At 41.1% G+C, this 21,801-nt stretch overlaps 1 protein-coding gene across 1 annotated transcript in view; it reads left to right on the forward strand.

The window, feature by feature from the left end:
• Spx (Spliceosomal protein on the X) overlaps nucleotides 1-21,801 on the forward strand; it is a 232,782-nt gene that overhangs the window by 115,162 nt on the left and 95,819 nt on the right. The window contains exon 5 of the mRNA XM_090389423.1: nucleotides 19,623-19,803. Coding sequence (XP_090245549.1) covers nucleotides 19,623-19,803 — 181 coding nt within the window. The remainder of the gene's footprint in view (nucleotides 1-19,622; nucleotides 19,804-21,801) is intronic.

Genomic DNA, 21,801 nt, shown 5'->3' on the forward strand with positions numbered 1-21,801 from the left:
TTTGAATGTGGAGCATAATGTATGCAGGAAATACAGGTAGATCAGGAGTGATGTGTGTGTGTTATGTTGTTAGTTAAGAAGCATATTAAATCTGAGGCAGCACATCCAGTTGATATGGGTGACCACTGCAATGATGAGTCAGTTTGGTGTGACATAAACACTGGGAAAACACAAATGAGAATAGGAGTGTGCTATAGGCATAATGTCTGTGATGAGTATACCAAACAACTATACAGAGAAATAAGGTGGTCCAGTAAATCATAATATTTCATAATGTTGGTTTTTAACTTTCCAGATATTGACTGGAATTTTTGGTTTGGTCACTTCCACACTGGCAAGTCTTTTTTAAATATATTGGATGACTGTTTTCTATAGCAGCATGTGAAAGAAGCAACAAGAAGTAGTAGTACTCGTGATCTGGTTATCAGCAGTGATTCTTCATGCATTAAAAATCTACAGGCAAAAGTCCCACTGGGTGGTAGTGATCATAGTATACTACACTGAATGGACAAAATCATGGAATACCTACCTAGTAATGCGTAGACCCACCTTTTGCCCTCATAAGGGCAGTCACACAGCGAGGCTTGAGTCCACTAGTTCACGAAAGTGTTCCACAGGTATTTCCATCCATGCTTGCTTCACTGCTGTCCATGATTCTGTCACATTCTTGGGTGGAGGATCCAAATCTCGAATGAACCTTTCCACAGCATCCCAAAGATGCTCCACAGGTTCATCTTTCGCATAAAGCTCAGAAACCATGTGATTATTTCCTTTTTCCAAGGAAAAAGCAACAAAAAGGCAACAACTTCAACCCAGTGAATGGGGAGGACATTCCATGGTGGTAAAATCTGCGGATTGCCCTTTGAACTATGTTCTAGTCACCATGGCTCTATGGGGAGGGGCATTGTCCTGCTGAAAGAGTCCAATGCCCTATGGGTGCACGATGACCACGATGGAATCCTGATGGTCTGCAAGGATGGACATAACCTGGGACCGTTCAGAGATGTGTCTAGACGTACCAGGGGTCCTATGTACCAGTTGAACACACCCCAGATCATTACCGACCATCCACCTGCCTGAACAGTTCCTTGTTGATATGACGGATGCATAGCTTCGTATGGTTTCTGCCAGATACGCACTCTCCCGTCTGCTCTTAATAACTGTTAACAGGAATCACTGGACCGGGAGACCCACCTCCAATAATCCAAGGTCCAGTGCTGACGTTCTTTCGCTCAGTTGAGGTGTAGTGTCCTGTGTTGTGGTGTTTGCAATGGGACTCCGATGGGTCAGCAACTCCCATAACCTATTGCGGCTAATGATCGCCTGATGGTCTTGGTGGAGACATTTCGGGCACCTCCCTCGTTGAAGTTGGCAACGATTTGTGCCACTGTTGCTTTCTGGTTGGCTGAAACAATAAGACTGACGTGAATGGCCACATTTATCCACCACCTTTCTCCACCCACAGCGCTTTCCACGATAAGATGTTTTTCTGTAAATGGCGTATTCCCAATACACTCTTGATACTGTCAAATGGGGATAGTGCTATTTCTGTATCGCTCCTGCGATAGAGTGACCACTATCGCAGGAGTGATGCATTGGGCACCCACTATCATCCCTCTTTCAAAGTCTGTTAACTCGCGACGTTTATCCATACTGACATCGAATTACTGTATACCTACCAGGTGGTAGGTTCATCCACTAGTGAGAGGGGTGACAGTGTCACATTGCCTAGGAACCAGGTATCCCATGAATTCTGTCCTTTCGGTGTAATGTGGAATTTAATTAAAGATGAAAATATTCTCTTTCGTAAAGAGTAATGCTTTTGCTTTCGCATAGTTGACTGTTGTGGTCTCAGACAGTTTTTAAATTCCCTGTAGTGCAACAAACTGAGGATGTTGCCAACAGTAAAGTCTAAATGGGAAGCAATCAGGGAAGTAATCTTAGAAGCTAGTGGTCTTTTCATACCAACTAAGAAATACTGCTAAAGGCTTAGAGCAAAATGGATGTCAGATGAACTAATGAGACTTGTGGCAGAGAAGAAAAATGCATAGTATTCATATAAATTATCATGTGATGTAGAAGCATATGGTTGATACAAACTAGTCTGTAAACAAGTCGCAAAGGAGGTTAGGCAAGGTAAACCAGACTATGATTAGTCTCTGGAAAGAATGCAAAGACTTCTATGCTTATATTAATAGTAGAAGCATCTATCATATTTATCATGTTGGTGTCGGTGAGTTAGCTGTTAATGATGCTGTTCAGATTGCTGCAATTATTGTACAAGGCCATGTTAGGCTGCATCCTGAGTACTGTATACAGGTCTGTCAGCCTATCTTTAGGAAGGATGTATATCTGCTGGAACAGGTGCAGAGAAGGGCAATGAGATTAGTGAAGCGAACAAAAGTGTGTTCCTACCAAGAAAGGCTTCAGTTGTACGAATTGCAGCATCTGGAGAATAGGCATCTGTGGGGGAGATCTGATCGAGTTGTTTAAGGCCTTGAATGGATTGAGTAAGCTAAACGTTGATGGCATTCTTCCTCTTGAGGAGACTACAAACATGAAGTTGAGGAAGAATGGTTGCAGAATAGATGTGTGGAAGTTTGCTTTCAGCCAGTGGTTGGCTGATTGTTGGAACAAATTTCCATCTGTTGTTGTGAAGGAATCTATTTTGTAGAAATGGTATTATTTTGAACGAAGGTGGAGCAAGGATTTTTGCCAGTATCATTGCGCACTCCTTAAAGGTTAAGGGAAATTGCTAGTTGGGAGGAGAACAGTAATATTTATCTGCCTTTATCTGATGATTTGGGTCAAAGGAATGCCCACTCTCACCTCAAGATCCTTGTGTTTTTTTGCTGCAACAGCCGATGTTGCCAAGATGTACTGTAATGTGTTAGTTGTTTTATGGTACCAGGGGTTTTCCCCATCTTCGCATTATGTATGCTGTTTGTGTGACTCAGAACCCTGTGGAGGCTTGATATTTAAAAAGTGTGCGGGGGTGGTTTGACACGTAGTGTTATGTTCTGTTGTTTCTCTCCATCTAGCATTCACTATTGTGACTTACCGTTGCTCACACTTTGCCACGAAGAGGCAGGTCAGGCACCCAGAAGATTATTTAGGTACTCTGGCAGATCCCATCACCTAATTTCTGAAGATTTCAGTGGCAAGGCCTGTATAGTTAAAATTAACAATTGTCACCCATATATAAAAAAAGAGGGTGAAAATTAGAATTTGGAAAGGCCGAAAGAGGTTTACAAGAAAGCAGTTGAATTTAGATGTTGATTAGAATTTGGCGGCATTGTTAAGGGGGTACTCAGTCGGTTTAGTTAGAGTGAGGGGAAGACTGAAGATTGGGGGGGAAACAGGTTGAAAGATAGGGATGCTGGAGTGGGCATCCCCAAAGATTTCAGTCAGGATGAGCCCCACCAGGCAAAATATGGGGGAGGTAGTGAGCGGAGGTGACAGAGACCTGTCTCTTCTCCCTTGCCCGGGGATGGTGGTTTTAAAGGGAACTGGGCTTGAGTGCCCAGTTCAGATCACCAAATAGTGTGTCGCAGCAGAGCTGCAGTATGTCTCTGTCAGTGATGGTTGCGAGGTCCATGTAAGCGTCGAATCTGGTAGGAAGGTCAAACTGCTCATCCTGTTCTGGGAGTGGGATATGTTAGCTGGCAGTGGGGAATTTTTCACTCACTCATTCATCTTTTTTCTCACACATGCAATGGTGTATAATGCAAATTTAAATATACTAATGCATACTATTTAAGCTAAATAATTAAGAATATAAAAGATTAAAACTAGGGTTATTGTGTACTTAATTGTAGCATTTATGGTTTGTGTTCTTTTTCTTACACACTTACACTCTCATTCATTTTTTTGGCTTGCATTTCATTTGTTGGAGTCTTGCTTTCTGCACTGCACTCTCCGGGCACCTCAACTTACTGTTATTCTTCAGTTGTGGTGCAGGCCTAGCTGCAAGTTTTTAGCAAGCCAGGGGAAAATGCAGTGATAGTCTTTGTATTGTTAGTAAATGTTTGTTAGTATATATAAAGTAATGTAAGTTTTTATTAACTTTGTATTCTTTCAGTCAATTACACTTGCTCTTTAATTTTAACTATTGATTATTGTTTAATTGATTGGGGGGGATGAAATACCCTTCTTTGAATATTTCTGCTCATTTGGAATACTTTCTGTGTAAAGGGTGTAAAGGTTTTATAATTTTCCTCTTCTATGATATAGATGTTCTTCTTCCATTGGGAAGGGGGCCAATCTGTGCTATTAGCTGTGTTCTGGGGATGTCATAAAGTATACATTCATGTAGAATGTGTGCCCAGTTTTCACTCCTGCTACAGGTGCAGTTTAAGTCATCAGTCAGCCCCAAGGAGGTTAGTTTCACTTTTAGGGAGCCATGACCTGTCAATATAAATGTTATAAAAAGTCCAGGGGCGTACCACTAAGGTGGCTTTAGCCTAACAATTGCCACCCATGGCAGAAACCTTTTGTTAACCGGACCTCTGTATTCCTGCTCCCAACTTATTTGCCATGGATCTTTGTAGCTATTCTTTCAGCCTTGATGATGTTGGCCATGTCAAGGGCCCCTCAACGTGGGCACCTGTACGTGGTGAGGGGACCTCCCAGTGACGCTGCTGGACTTCCAGACTAGCATCACTGGGATCCAACGCCCACAGCCTAGGTTCCGGGCTTACATCAATGGAATCCGGCGTGTTTGCCGTGCGCTGCGACCCGTGGAAATTCGGAAAGGGGGATCCTGGTGGTTGAGGGGCCCAGCTTCAATACACCACTTTGGCCCCTGCTCGACAAGACGGGTGGTCCTGGAAGGCCCGGCTAGGATCAATCGGCTAGTAGGTTCGCCTGCGAGGGTCAACCGTGTCAATGCCACGCCCCTACCCTCATGGTCCGAGGGACAGGATTCAGGCTGGCGGCGGTGCGGGTATAGTGTCTGGGTAGCCCTGGCGTCCCACTCCCGAGCGCATTTATTGCATGCCGGGTAGTGGGCGTCCCTTTGGGCTCCGTGGTGGGTGGGGAGCCCGGGCACTGAAAAATTTAAAAATCTCTATGAATCCTGATAAACATATTCCTTCAGGGGCTCCAACCCGGTCCCTATCTGAAAACATAGACGGAGAGGCAGATAATATTATTGCGACAAAGAGGCAGCGAACTGAAACATCATCATCAGGGCCTGTCCCAAGATTTCTCATTATGCATTCCACCAATGAAAAACCGATTGGCAAAATGTCGCCCTTTTTTATTCAAAAAGGGTTAGACGGGTTAGTAGGTTCTCCCAAATCAGTTAAGAGGCTCCGTTCTGGAGACCTCTTAATTGAAACTAAAAATGACAGGCAATCGGAACATCTACTCCGTGTAACATCAATCGGAGGTATCCCTATAACAGTGACACCACACAGAACACTCAATTCATCGAGAGGTGTCATTTCGGAGTGGGACCTTCTCGACGTAACCGAGGAGGAAATCTGTTCCGAATTAAAACCACAGGGAGTCATTGCCGTCAAGAGAATCACTGCGCGAAGGGATGGAAAAATTGTTAAAACCAGGAGCGTTATCCTGACTTTTAACTCTCCTAAACCTCCTGACGAGATTAAAGCTGGATACATCAACTGTTCAGTGCGTCCGTACGTTCCAAATCCTTTACGGTGTTTTAAATGCCAGAAGTACGGACATTCTCAAATGGCCTGCCGCGGAGTCCTTGCATGCGCTCGATGCGGTGCAAAGGACCACGAAACAACAGCATGTTCAGCCGCAAAACCCACCTGTATTAACTGTGAGGGCGAACATCCGGCCTACTCATGAGCATGCCAGAGGTGGAAAGAAGAAAAAGAAATTCAACGGCTGAAGGCAGAGCTAAATATATCATACCAGGAGGCAAGGAAATCGGTCAAACCCCTGAATATCAACAGACCTACCTACGCCCAGAAGGTACCAGGGAGATGTTCCGTCGGAACTCAGACGGACATGACCATTCCTCCAAAGGAGTCTTTCACTCCCATCGCGCGGTATCTTTTAACTTCGCAAAAACCTACACAGAAGGACCAATCAGCTGCCACTCCTATATCGGTACCTCCTAATGCTCCACAATTAACAAAGGTAATTACGACAGAAAAGAATAAGAAAGGGAAAGTCCCCCCTGATTCCCAAGAAAAGATGGATGTCGAGCAAAAGGAGGTACCCGAAGAATCAGTCTTGGAACTCTTTGCGGAGGAAGAAATGGACACGGGACAGCGTCCATTCTTCCCCAAAAAAGATAAATCCAAGACTGATAAATGTAAGCCCTCAGCACCTCGGAAGCCGCCTGATGGACCCACCAAGCCAAAATAATGGCTAAATTCCTACAATGGAATTGTGGATTCCGGCAAAATATGGATGACATCAAGGCCCTCCTGCAAAAGCACGAGACAGTTTGCTTTTGCTTGCAGGAGACATATCTAAAGGCAAATGATGATCCCACCATGCACAACATCACATTTTTTCGAAAGGATAGAATTGCGGATGGCCCTGTACATGGGGGAGTGGCTATCCTTGTGGGTAACCAGACCCCAGTGCAGCCTTTGCTAATTACAACCAGCATAGAGGCTGTTGCAATTCGCCTCTCAGTGGGATTTCTATTAACTGTGTGCTCCATTTATTTGCCACCTGGGACTGACATCCCCCAGGCAGACCTTGATGATCTCCTTACGCAGCTGCCACCCCCTTTCTTACTTATCGGGGATTTTAACGGACATAACACCCTGTGGGGTAGTGCTAACATCAACGGAAGGGGACGAGTCATTGAGCGTATGCTGAATGACAATGACCTCTCCCTTCTAAATACTGGAACAAACACCTTCTTCCACATGCCTACCCGTACCTTTTCTGCCATTGATCTCTCTATCTGCTCCCCTTCTCTACTCCCTTCACTCTCTTGGGAAGTGGAGGAGAATCCATACGGAAGCGATCACTTCCCTGTGATAACCTTGTTACACAGTGGGAGACCATGTCTTCCTTTTAGGTTACCACGGTGGAAGATTGATCAGGCTGACTGGACTGCCTTCCAACATCAGGCAAATTTTGATCTTAGTACAGTCAGTCAAGAGCCTATCAATGATGCAGTTAAGTACATCACAGAAAATGTTGTCCAAGCAGCTGCTAATGCTGTACCAAAAACATCAGCCCGGTTTCCACCATTTCCTAAACCTTGGTGGAATTCACAATGCACAGCAGCAAAAAAGGCTCAAAACAAAGCATGGGGGATATTTCGCCGATATCCTACCACGAACAACCTTATAGCCTTCAAACGTGCACGAGCCAAAGCACGCTACATCCGTCGTCAGAGTCAAAAGGAATCGTGGATCCGTTTTACATCATCTATTAACCAGTCTACCAACTCTAAGGTAGTCTGGGATAAAATCCGGAAAATGAAGGGAAAATATACATCCCACCCTTCTGCAATCCTAGATTATAATGGATGCGCTATTGCAGATCCAACTGCAATAGCCAATGCTCTTGGGGAAACATTCTCTAACATCTCTGCAACATCTTCGTATTCCCCAGAGTTCCTGGTCCTTAAAGATAAACTGGAAAAGCAAGCACTTAATTTTAAGACCAAGGGCCTCTATCCCTACAACGGGCCATTCACTATAGAGGAACTAAAAAGAGCCCTCACTCTTTCCAAAGCAAGTGCTGTTGGACCAGATGGCATCCATTATGAAATGGTTAAACATCTTTCACCAAAATCTATGGATTGTCTGCTCCTTCTGTATAACAGAATATTTACTGAGGGGCGGTTTCCGGATTCCTGGCGAAAGGCAATCGTTCTTGCCTTTCCTAAGCCAGGAAAGGATCCAAAAGTCACCACCAATTATCATCCTATTGCTCTGACCAGCTGTCTGTGCAAAATCCTGGAGAGAATGGTTAATTCTCGTTTAATATGGTATCTTGAATCAAATGACCTTCTCTCCAACATCCAGTGCGGCTTCCGAAGGAACCGGTCCACCTTGGACCATCTTATTAGATTGGAAGCATTCATCCGGGATGCTTTCCTAAAACGCGAACACTTGGTGTCGGTGTTCTTTGACATGGAGAAAGCGTATGACACAACTTGGAGATTTGGCATATTAAAAGATCTGCATAGCCTAGGCCTTAGGGGGCAACTCCCCATTTTTATTAAAAACTTTTTGGCCAATCGATCTTTCCAAGTTCGTGTGGGATCCTCACTCTCTCGTTCCTTCACTCAAGAGGAGGGAGTACCACAAGGATCAGTATTAAGTGTCACGCCTTTTGCCATCAAAATAAATTCCATCACAGAACAACTTCCTCCAACTGTAAACAGTGCCCTCTATGTTGATGACTTTAGCATTTTTTGTCAGTCATGCAACATGAGGGTTATTGAAAGACAACTGCAGAAAGCCATTGATCGCCTTAATTCCTGGGCACTTGCTAATGGCTTCAGGTTCTCGCCGGAGAAGACCGTTTGCGTACACTTTTGTCGCAAGCGTAATCTTCATCCTGAACCTGAATTAAGGCTCGGACAAAAAGTTATTCCAGTAGTGTCAGACACCAAATTCTTGGGACTTGTGTTTGATAAAAAGTTGACCTTTCTCGAACATATTCGTCAACTTCGTACAAAATGCACGAGGGGACTCAATATTCTCCGCTCTCTCTCCTCAACGCGTTGGGGAGCAGATCGATGCACCCTACTACGGCTTTACCGTGCACTTGTACGACCCAAATTAGACTACGGGTCCCAGGTATACTCCTCAGCCAGAGATAGTGTCCTCCGATGGCTGGACCCTGTCCACCATCAGGCTATCCGTATCGCTACTGGAGCTTTTCGAACATCTCCTGTTCAGAGCTTATACGTCGAAGCAAACGAACCATCGTTATCCCTTCGACGTAAGCAGTTGTCTTTAAACTATGCTTTAAAGTTGAAATCCCTGCCAGACCATCCTACGTGGGCATCCGTTTTTGAGCCACGTTGGGAAAACTTGTACAATACCCGTCAGACTGCCAACCGACCTTTTGGTATTCGTGTCCAAGAGCTACTAAGAGAGTTTAACATCATGGTAGACAAGGTTGCACAAACACCAAAAGAGACTCTTCCACCCTGGCATGCTCATACTCCTTCGTGCAACATCTCCCTTAAGAAATGGGTAAAATCTGAAACCTCGTCATCTGTCTACCAGAAGCTCTACTCTGCACACCAAGCTGAGTACTCAGACTTCCTGCCCGTTTACACAGACGGCTCGAAGTCTGAATCGTGCGTAGGATCTGCTGCTGTGTTTCCGGACACTATAATATCTCAGCAGATTCCTCCTGAATCCAGCATATACACTGCAGAGCTGTATGCTATAGAGCTAGCCTTGGATCACATTCGAACTTGTCAATATCAAAGGTCAATAATATATTCCGACTCATTGAGTGTATTACAGGCTTTATTATCTCCGAGACACAATTCTCATCCAGTTCTTTGTCGAGTTCAGCAGAAGATACATTCTCTTCATGAATACAAGTTTGATATCCGCTTCTGCTGGATTCCTAGCCACATTGGGATAAAGGGAAATGATTTGGCTGACGCTGCAGCCAAATCAGCAACACCCACTCATAATCATTGCCTGTCAGTCCCCTATACAGACTACAAGCAAATAATACGCAACAAGATATATTCCCAATGGCAAGAACTATGGCACAGACAGAGAACAAATAAATTATATCAAATAAAGCCTGTAATAGAAACATGGCAGTCTAGTCTGCGCAGGAATCGGAGCGAGGAAGTTGTTCTTGCCCGACTCCGCATAGGACACAGTCATTTGACACATTCTTTTCTGCTGAGGGCGGATGACCCCCCTATGTGCGAGTCTTGCGACACCGTTTTATCTCTAAAGCATATTTTAATAGATTGCGTTCATTATACCCATGTTCGCAATATACATTTTACCGCTTTTACTCATCTGACTGAGCCTTATACACTCAGTCAGATTTTATCAGACAACGACCACGTGTCGGCAGTTTTTAAATTTTTAAAAGCAATTAATATATACTCACGTATATAAATAACAATTTGACGAGGTAACCTTTTTAAAGGTTACCAGAATTTATCTTTATTGTTATTTTAATCGTTTCTTGGCGCAGTATGACCATAGTTGTTTTTGCGCCAATAAACTCAAAATCAAAATCAAAATCAAACCATGTCAAGGGCTATCCCCAGAAAATCTGTGGGTATGCCCTTTTTAAGTCTAAAATACAAGCCTCTTTTGGCTGCTTCCAGGTAAAGTGGGAGAGCTCCGGCCAGAAACTGTAGCACAGGTATGCTTACTATGCAACATGCTCTGGTAATAGTGAGAAGTATTGTCCTTTGTATCGATTCTGATTTATTCCTATTTCTTACTATGGCCAAGCAGGTGAACCACTCAGCAGCTCCATAGTGGATAACATGGTATATGATTTTTTTTTTTTTTTTTTTTTTTTTTATGAAAACCCCAAACACGAGAGGTATTCGAACCTATAGTACTTTATTATTATTAACCATATGGTGAAAGGAAGAATGAGGCTTATCCTGCACCAGCCAAAAAAAAAATTCTCAAGTTACCCTGTGAGTAAGAGAGAAAGAGAGAGAGTAAGAAATAGAAGGAAATCACAAGGAAAGAGAAGAATGATGATATCCAGCTCAGAACCCTGGGTGTGGTAAGCCCGTACTTACCTAAGTAAGCCCATACTCACTAAGTAACTTCAGGGGCTCACTAGATGTGAGCCCCTGAAGTTACTTAGTACCATGCTTCGGTTGGAGGTTGAGAAGATGAAAGAAGATATTTGTTGACATTAGACTTGAATTTCTGTAGACTGTAATTTTCAGGAAATATGTACGAAGGAAGGATGTTCCAGAAAACGGCACTTGAATGAATAAACGAAGAGGAAAAGTTGGTTCTGTGAGTTTGAAGTTGGAATGTAAATGGATGTTGACTGGTGGCGGCACTTGTTCGGACTGTTTTGAAAGAGAGAGAGAGAGAGAGAGTGGGGATTATAGAAGCCAATTCAGAAGAACAGTGCCCATGGAAGTATCTGTAGAAAAGGCATGCAGCAGAAACAGTACGCTTATGAGACAGAGTGTGGAGGGACTCTGTTAGAGACGAGTCATTAATTAACCTAACTGCCCTCTTCTCAATGGATTCTAGAAGTCTGAGAGAGGTTTTAGGGCCACCGCCCCCAGATGTGGGAACAATATTCCATGGTAGGGCTGATTTGAGATTTGTACAGAGTGAACAGCTGGTTTGAAGAAAAATAACGCCAAGAGTGAAAGAGAAAACCAAGTTTTTTAGATGGAGAGGAATCAATATTTGTAATGTGCTTCTGTCAAGAGAGATTAGAAGTGAGGGTAATCTCCAAAAGAGATACATCAACTTGCCTAGAGATCGGAGTTTCACAAAAGATAAGCATAGGAGCAGAAGAATCCTTTTTGCTAGATATAAGACAGAACTGAGTTTTAGAAGGATTGAAATCAACTAAGTTGTATTTGTCCCACTGGACAATTACCTGGAGATCGACATTTAAGGAATTGGTAGTGGATATTTAAGAAGTTGAAGCTGATTGAGTAGGGTAAGGTTTCTCAAACTGGAAAGTGGAATGTAATGTGCTATCATCAGTAAAACTTTGAATGGGATTTCCAATCAATGGAAGAAGATCAAAGAACTGAACCTTTGGAAACACCAGCATTAGTGGAGAAGTTAGAAGACAGAGAGCCATCTACCATCACCGTCAGTGAGTGGTTAGAGAGAAAACTCTATAACCAATTGCAAAAAACAGTTCACAGACCATAAGATGGAAGCTTTTTAAAAGACCTTTATGCCAAACACGATCGAAAACCTTTGAGATGTCAAGAGCAACTGCTTGTGTTTCACGGAACTTTTCCATTGAATTTGTCCATAATAAATGGGTAACAAAGGCCGCCATAGCCTAGTTGTCATGTGCGCGGGTGCATAAGAACACGTGCCTTGAGTGACCGGGGTTCAAGCCCGTGACTGCTGAATACGGTATTGTTTCTTGTATTCTGTCTATCTTGTGAATTCCTCTGACCATTTGGTTGTCCTGGAGTATGAACAGAAAATTTAATTTAATTTAATAATCCAGAATTTCACCAGTGGGTCAATACTGACTGAATCCATACTGTCGATTATTGATCAGATGGAAGGTTTCTAGGTAGTTTAAAAGTTCGCGGTTAATTGATTTCTTCATTAATTTAGAAAGAGTAGAAGTAATTGCAATGGGACGATAATTGGATGGAAGGGATTTGTCACCCTTTTTAGGAACTGGCTGGATATGAGCAAATTTCCAAGCAGAAGGAAAAACACCTTTGGAATAGGAAAGTGAAAAAAGGCGGCAAAGAACAGGAGTAATTTCATAAGCACGGGTTTTGAGAACAAGTGGAGAAATACCATCAGGACCTGGAGCTTTCCTAGCATCAAGATTCATCAAAATCCTTCTGACATCCTATGATGGAAGACCACAGGAGGCATTGAATGGAGTGTTCTAGGAATGGTGGGAGGTGTTTTACCAAGATCATTAATGTATGAGTTGGAAGAAAAATGGGATGCTAACAAGTCAGCTTTTTCCTTGGCTGAAGTGACAATAGAACCATCTGGTTTTAACAGAGGTGGGAGCAGAGATTGGCAAAAGTTGCGGCCAAATCTTTGACAAGAATGCTCAGCTACCATTAGGGCAAGAAGCAAGTTTTCTACTCTTAGCCTGTTCAAAATCTAGTTAGGACTGATGAATGAATGCTTTGCAATTGTTGCGAGCTTTGATGTAAGCAGAAAATGAAATTGAAGAATTGGAAACATGCCAATCACGATATGCAACATTCTTCTCCTGAACAGCCTTAGCACATTGGAAAACCAAGGTTTAGATAAAGGGCGAGATTTTAAAGTGGAGTGTGGAATAAAGGATTCCATTCCTACAAGAATAATTTCACTGACACGATCTGAGCAAACGTTGATATCAGAAGTTTTGAAACAGTAATCTGACCAAGGAAAAGAAGAAAAGAAATCTAGCAGGTCATCCCATTTTGCATTCTTGTAATGCCAAACAACACGAGGTTGGGAATAGCCATGAGTTAAAGGCTCCATTGAGAAGAAACAATCACCAAGTTGTGATCTGAGGTGCCTAAAGGGCCACTCACTTCAAATAGAGGTCCTTTAGTGTGCCTAGAAGGATTGTTTGTGAGAAAAAGGTCAAGCATGTTGGCTCTATGGTTAGGGTTTTCTGGTATTCTGGTAGGTTAATGAACAATCTGTGCAAGGTCATTAGTAATTGCAAAAGCCTCGGCATCTTGACCAGATGGGTTACTGTGAATAGAAAACAGAAGCCAGCTGGCGTTGTGAACATTAAAATCACCAAGGAAAATCACCTCCCTGTTAGGAAAGTTGGACTGGAGAAAGTCAAGTTGCAAAGAGAGGAAGCCAAAGAACTCCAAGTGATTAGTGCAGTTGGAAGAATGGGAGACCACACATGAATTTGATAGATTGAGGTAGAGAGATTTTAAGCCAAAGAAGATTGAAAAGAGAAGATTCCAAATTTCCAAGTCTCTGACAGGGAATATCGGAATGGACATGTGCACAAGTACCACCTTTGCGGCGAAAGAAATATACAGCGAGTAATTTGGGCAACTGAGATGAGCAGTAGTTGAATCAACCGATAACTGAGATTCTGTCAGAAAAAGTACATGGGGTTTGGCAGACTAAGTGGAAATGTACATCAATAAGATTAGAACTGAGACCATGTATATTTGTGAAATGAACTAGGAAGTGTCTGGGAGGTTTGGATCTTTTCGTAGATAAGCTTACTCTATTAGTTTGACAATTCATGTTGTAATCAATAGTCAGAAAAGTGTGTGTGTGGGGGGGGGGGGACTTGCTGTATGAAGTAATGAAATTTTTCGATACGGCGTACACGTGGTAAGAATATGCCCAGATCCTTGACATAATGTGGCCTCGACAATGCCCCCCCTCCCCATACACACTAGTCATACTCCCTCCAGTTACTACCTGGCAGAGTAGAGGGAGCAAGATTATAGACTTAGCAGATCCAGAGACCTCCTAGAGAGTTACCAATAGGTTCGGTCTGGTGTACTAACTAGCAGCCAGCCTGCAAATGCCATTTTAGAGCTGAACCCTTGAAATGTAAGGAAGCTTGGATATCGCCATGATGCTCATCATAACCTCAAAAGTCATCAGTCATACTGCATGATGGAAGAGATAGGGAAGGGTTGACTGGAACTTAGCTCTGGAGACTAAACACGGGTTCCACCACTTCAAGTCTCCAATAAGCAAAGTGGTGGTATTGCACCGGTTGATGAGAGAGTCATCTGCCACCTAGATGGTAAATGACTGCCAGGATCTTTCTTTTGAGCTCCCTGTCTGCTCGACTGATTGTGGTAATCACACTCACATAATTTCTCACTTTCTTCGCCAAGTAGATCAGATGGGGTTAAAAAGTTAATTTTGAATCAAAGACCACTCCAAGATATTTTAATTCTCTTACTGTTTTATAGTAGTTGTGTTAATTTTGATTTGGGGATGTCTTCTTCTTATGACCAAATTGCCTTTTAGAATTATTTGTTTGGTTTTTACAGGTGATGTTTTGAGCATGTGTATTTGTGCCCACTTCTGCAGCTGCAAGAGGGCAGAATTTGATATTTGTTCTTCAACTACTTGCATGTTACCTTTTATAAGAAAAATCATGTCATCTGCAAAGGCCAGGCTTTCCATAGGGCTCAGATCCAAGGCCAGAAATTGGTCCAGAACAGTGTTCCAGAAAAATGTGCCAAGGATTGAACCCTGCAGGCAGCCTTTATTCACAGGGCATGTCGATTCCTGGAACCTTGTGCATACTGAGACACTTCTGCATGTAAGTTAGCTGTTATTACCCTATAGAAATGAATATAGAGCTGGCCAATTAAATACAGCAGAAAAAAATAGTATGGGATGGTTACAGAGTGATGAAAAGTACCAAAGTCTACAGCAGCTACAAATTGATTTGTAATAGTGCCACAAATAAGGTTAGAGAGGCAAGTGCTGGATATAAGAAAGCACTGTCTAAGAGAGCAAAGAATGGGGACAAGGAATGTATCACATACATGAATACAAGGGAGAAAAAAAGTGAATCGTATCGGACTTTTGCACTGAGTGTGGAAAATTCTTGGATAATTCAGCTGATGCTGTGGATGAATTAGTATTAGTAATGGCCATATGGTGTGAGGAAGCCTAAGGCTTCCTCACACCATATGGCCATTACTAATACTAATTCATCCACAGTACTAATACTAATGCAATTATTCTGAGTAAGAGGACCGGTGTGAGGAAGCCTAAGGCTTCCTCACACCGGTCCTCTTACTCAGAATAATTGCCTGAGAGGGCATAAATTCAAATTGAGGAAAGACGGTTGTAGGATAGATGTGCGTAAGTTTGCCTTTAACCAGCAGGTGGTTGATTGCTGGAACAAACTACCATCTGTCATTGTAGAAGTTGATAGCTTAAATAGTTTCAAGGGAGAACTTGACAAACATTTGGAGCAAGTGGATGGATGAAATAAGGGTGTTTTGTTTTTTTTTTGGCTGATGCTATATAAGCTTGGTTTCTTGCATCATGTGCCTTTGCTAATGCTAACCTATGCATTTCTCTCCTCCTGTAGGTAACTATCCATCTGACCTCAATTTTCCCAAACTGTCAGAACACCCATCTAGGTATAACTTATTCTAGTAATTTATAACTCACTGGCTAAAACAAAACTTCCTGCAATCCAGTCTAAACATCTTCTCCCGTAACTTGAATTTATGGCCCCTTCTAGAATCATTTACAACCACGAAAATTTCGTTCTCATTCATTTTACTTTTGCCTCTCAGAGCCTTAAACACCTCAATCAAGTCTCCACTAAGGTGCCTGGTGTCCAAACTATGCAACCCACATATTTGAAGTCTTTCCTCGTATGGATGCCCTTTTGCTGATCTCACCAGGTAGTTACCCGTCTCTGGACCCTTTCAGGAAGCTCAATGTCTTTTTTTAGGTGCAGTCTCCATACTTGAACACAGTATTCCAAGTGTAGTCTAAACAATAGACTTATGTTATAAATGTTAGAGCAACAAGGCTCAATAAGTTCTACATTATATATATGTATATATATCAGTTAACAAAAGAACAGGTATTTGGTATTGGTCTTTACTGAAGAAAACTCTTCGTGCTGAGAAGAGGTTGTGTGAGTGAGGCTCAGTCATATGAAATTGGTGATTTTGAAATTACAGATAATGACCGTTTATTAGAAAAAATTTTGAGCAAAAAGGCAAGCAAGGCTTCTCAAGTTTATGGCATATACCCAGTAATTTTCAAGGAGTCTGCCAAGTAGTGTATTGAACCACTGAAGTTAATTATGAGGGCATCTCTGGACTCAGAAGAAATTCCTTTGATAAGTGCCAACATATCACCAATACATAAAAGTGGTTCTAAGAGCAAAGTTGGTAACTACAGACCCGTCAGTCTGACATCAGTTATAGGGAAAATCTTGTAGGCAATCCAGCAATGTTTATATAGATATGGCATTCTGAATAATGCCACACAACATGGTTTTGTTAAGGCAAAATCATGTTTAAAGAATTTAGTGGGCTACTTGACAATTTCATCATCATCTGGATCTGAGGAACAATTTCAACATAGTTTTTTGAATTTTTAGCAAGGCATTTGACTCCATCCCTCATGAGAGGTTACTGTATAAGCTAGAATATGTTGGGATTACTGGAAAAATTCTAAGATGGATTACTGGGTTGCTGCAGGGCAGAAGGTAGAGGTTTGTGATTGATGGATATTCTTCAGATTGGTGTAATGTCAAGAATGGTGTCCCCCAAGGATCTCTTCTTGGACCAGTATTGTTTCTGATTTTCCTAAACAGCATCAACGATGGGATAGAACGCCCGATGTCATAATTTGCAGACTGCATAAAGATTGGTAGCATAGTTAATGATCAGTACCAAGCCACACCCCCTTCAGGATGACTTGAACAGGCTGTAAGAAATGTGGTCAGAAAAGTGGCAGCTGTGTTTTAATGCAGAAAAATACAAGGTCTTGTACTTGGGGAATAGCAACCCCAAAATAAATTATACTCTTGGCAGAGTTAAAATAAAAATAGTAGAGGCAGAGAGGGATCTCTAGTTATAATACGAGCAGATATCAAGTTTTCTGAGCAGTGGAAACTGGCAGCCAGGAAGCCCATGGTGTCCTGTCAATGATTTATTGACAGGACACCATGGGCTTCCTAGTGTCCTGTCAATAACATGGAAATATGGAGGTCATAGTCCCACTGTATAAGGCAAAGAGGTAAATATGATTTAATTAAACTCAAGTTTTTTTTTTGTTAGATGACTCTCAGCTGATTTGACTAAACCAATGTTTAGTCAAAGCTCCAACAACTTGATCCTTGAGGATGTCACAGTTGTTCTCTCAGATATGCCAGACAAGCTGTACTGGCTTCCTGGGAGTCTAAAATGCTGATGGAGCTGATATTCAGGTGATATTCAAGTCAAGTAGACCCAATTTTGGCGAAGTCCGGATGGTCTGTGACAGCCAAATCCTCTGCCTGCACCTTCATTATGGTGGGACTGTTAGTAATCCTGGGTATAACCTCTATGCACAAGCACACTGTGGGTGACTACCCGGGTATGAATCAACGTAATCAGGGGTCGAGGTGTGGTGCCCACACCACATGGAGGGATGCCGCCCCTCTGTGTTACCAGGCAATACTAGGTGGTAGTGACTCTCATCAACCAGTGCAATACCACCACTTTGCTTATTGGAGGCTTGAAGTGGTAGAATCCATGTTAAGAGTTGACCGGAACTTATCTCCAGAGCTAAGTTCCTGTCAACTCTTCCCCATCTCTTCCATCATGCAGTATGACTGATGACTTTTGAGGTTATGATGAACATCATGGCAAGATCCGATATTCCTTACATTTTGAGGGTACAGCTCTAAAACGGTGTTCGCAGGCTGGCTGCTAGTTAGTACACCGGACCGAACCTATTGGTAACTCTTCAGGAGGCTTCCAGATCAGCTAGTGTATAACCTTGCTACCTCTACTCTGCCAGATAGTGACTGGAGGGAATCCGAGTAGTGTGTGTACGTGGGGGCAATATCGAGGCATTGTCCGAGTAGTGTGTATGCAGGAGGGCATTGTCCCAATTTTAATATTAATAGTTAAAAGTGGGAAATTAAGTAGCATTTATCTCCATAAATTAAATGACAAACTTATTGATATCTGAATATTGGGAGTGTTTCATTACAATCAAAATGCTTAGTGTATAAAAACTAGCTTAAAATTCATATTTCTTTATATACTTTATAAAGTGATGTACCGAAACTTTCAGTATATCACACCTAATGAAGTGCGATTTAAATGCCATCAATTTTAAACAAGCTACTCTTAGTTTGTTGAGCATTCTGTGGCGTAGGGAAGCACATTTCTACTATTTCGATATCAATAAATTTATTGCTTGCTGTATGTGAAGTCATATGTTCCTTACTTTATTTATATTCATTTCTGCTTTGAATTTTTAGCCCCCAAACTAACAGGGCTGAGGAGGGATGTATTCCTCATATGCTTTTGGTTAAAAATTAAAGGATAAAAAAATATCAATGAACTATTATGGATATTTTAAAAATGGGTTATTATCATACTACTTTGAAGTTCATGAGAGAAATAAAAAGGGAAATGAAAAAATCATAGCTATATAATTGCTATCCATATTGTGCTCCTTTACCTGATGTTCACACTACTGTTTATCAGGATGCCTTTTATCATATTGTGTACTACCAAATATCAGTTTTTCTAATCTTCAGATTCAAATGTTTTCTTTTCAGGTTCAGTTAAAGTTTGATTGGTTATTAATGATTCCATATAATTTTTCATGTCTCCCAAAATTAAAAAAATAAACTTATTTAAAACAAATAGCGAATATATCTGCAAAAGAATGCATAAATTAGTAAAACAACAAAAAGCATGAAGTGTCACAAATAAGAGAAAAGCTTAGTTTCAGTATCTTTCCTTTCCTTTTTTTTTTTTTTTTTTCCCCTTATGCAGAAATTAATCGTTCAAATGTAAAGCTAAAATGATATAAGAAAGCTTAAATCTCAATCATTAAGGAAAGTCGTTTTGACACAAAAAGTCATTTGGGACAAACTATCACAAAACAACATCCTTTAAGACAAAAGATCAGTGTTTGAAATTGAGGAAATTGTTCTGTTAATAATATGTTTTGTGAAGCATTAATGTTGCAGTATTTAGTGAGAGGCCTGCTCTGGAGAAGCATGATGTAAAACACCTTTTACATCACCTGGAACAGTTTTTTACATCTCTCTCTCTCTCTCTCTCTCTCTCTCTCTCTCTCTCTCTCTCTCTCTCTCTCTCTCTCTCTGTGTGTGTGTGTGTGTGTGTGTGTGTGTGTGTGTGCGCGTGCGCGCGCTAGTTAAGTATACGTCCAGTGATATGTTTAGGAAGCTAAGGGTCATATCTACTACAAAGAACGGATTTGATTTTATATACATTTATAACATTTGCTTATATTTTGTGATTTCCCTTTTAATAGATTATGAGGGATCCAGAAACTGGTAATTCCAAAGGATATGCCTTTATAAATTTTGCCAGTTTTGAAGCTTCAGATGCTGCCATCGAAGCCATGAATGGTCAGTATTTGTGTAACCGACCGATTACAATTTCATATGCTTTCAAAAAGGATTCAAAAGGGGAAAGACATGGCTCTGCTGCAGGTAATTCCTATTATTAGAAATTGCACCTAGTTTTAGTTAATATGATTTAAAATATAATTAAAAAATTTACCCAAGTTTAATTTTTAAATTATATTTTCAGTCTAATTAAAATAGTGAATATCTTCACCTTTTTTGTTTCTGTAGTGTAAGTTTTTTTTTTTAATAAAATAAACTAAGCTGACTGCTGTTCAGTTTTTTCACATCATGTATGGGGAAATGAAATGAATGTATGCTTTCTTATGGTGTGGTCCCATTTTCTCATCAGATTTCATAATGAGAAAATGGGACCATAAAATCCAGTAGTGCAATGCACAAAGATAGCGTTTATTGTGAAAGGCAATGAAAAAAATGTCAAGCCAAAACAGTGACTGGTTAAAATGTTGAGAGACTTTGTAATAGATATAAAAAACATGCATCTATATTTAATAGTTCCATCAAAAAACCTTCTTTATCTTCTAATGTGAATGCCCAGAATAGTGTGAAGTAAAGAAAAATGATAAAGAATTCTGTGCTTATATTAACACTAGAAGGAAAGGGATGAACAACATTGCCCCACTAAGTATCAATTGCATAACTATTGATGATCCTTTCACTCGGCTGTTCCCTTCTGCCACTGGACCATTGCTCATCATTTGTACAGTCTTGCATGTGGAACAATGCCAAAAGTTTTACTGAAATCTAAATATATGATGTCAACATTATTGTTACATCCAGTTACTTTGTTTCTGCATCTTAGTAGCTAATCATGTTGGTCAGACAAGATCCCCCCCCCCCAACCAAAAAAAAAATTATCCTGTGATTTCCATATAATTTCATTCTTGTTAAAATGTTTCTAGGATACTTTAATCACTTAGTACTCCATTATTTTCCCTGGAACAGAAGGAAAACTTACAGCTCTATAAATGTTAGCATTAGTAGAAGCATCTGATGCTAGAAAGCACTTATACACCATCAGACAAAAAAAAAAAAAGATATCCTTCCCATTTCACCCATCCATTCACTCCAAATATTTGTCTAGTTCTGCCTTGAATTTATTTAATCTATCAACATCCACAGTGACAGATGAAAGTTTGTTCTAGCAATCAACCACCCGCTGACTAAAGGCAAATTTCCACACACTCATTCTACAACTGTCTTTCCTCAATTTGAATTTATGTACCCTCAGGTTCAGAATCTGAGCAAGAGGAAGAATCCATCAGCATTGAGCCTGCTCAAACCATTCAGGGCCTTATACACCTCAATCAGATCACTTCAGGGTGCCTAGTCTCCAGACATTTCAGTTTGGAGAAATTTAACCTTTCTTCGTAACAGCAACCATTTGTTCCCCTCACCAATCTTGCTGTCCTTCTCTGTACTTGTTCTAGCAAATCTACATCCTTCCTAAAATGAAGCCTCCAGACCTGTATGCAGTACTCAAGGTGTGGCCTGACCATTGTGTTATAACTAAGGGATAATCACCTCCTTATTTCTGCTAGCAAAATTCCTGTATATCAATGACAAGACTCCATGACCTGCTCTGGCATCCTGTTTGCACTGATCAGAAAACTTCATATCTGAGTGCACAATTACCCTCAGATCTTTTTCATTATCTACCACCCTGAGTGTAGTGCCACACAGTTGATACGATACTCTGAGGTTACTGCTACCCATATGTAGTACAGGCTGGTCTCAGTTAACCCGATTAATTCGTCCCGCAAGAGCATCGCACAAAACAGAAACGCGTTAATCGAATATAATAATCAATAGGAAAAATTATAATTGGTCTTTGACTTTCAGGAATGTCCATAAAAATTTTAAAAATACATTTTAAATAACTTTTTAACTGTATACCATGTAAAAGATAATGAAAATAATTATGGAATTAAATGTTTATTGCATGAAAGAGTGGTTCCCAAACTGTGCACCGTGGAATATTTTAAATTTTAAAGGAAAACACAGCGATACTCGACACGTTTCGGACACCATGCAAACTACTAGCTCGAGTTAGTTCATAGTTTC

Source organism: Mastigoproctus giganteus, unplaced genomic scaffold (assembly GCF_048544385.1).
Source record: "Mastigoproctus giganteus isolate SK-2022 unplaced genomic scaffold, ASM4854438v1 scaffold_16, whole genome shotgun sequence".
Classification (NCBI taxonomy): domain Eukaryota; kingdom Metazoa; phylum Arthropoda; class Arachnida; order Uropygi; family Thelyphonidae; genus Mastigoproctus; species Mastigoproctus giganteus.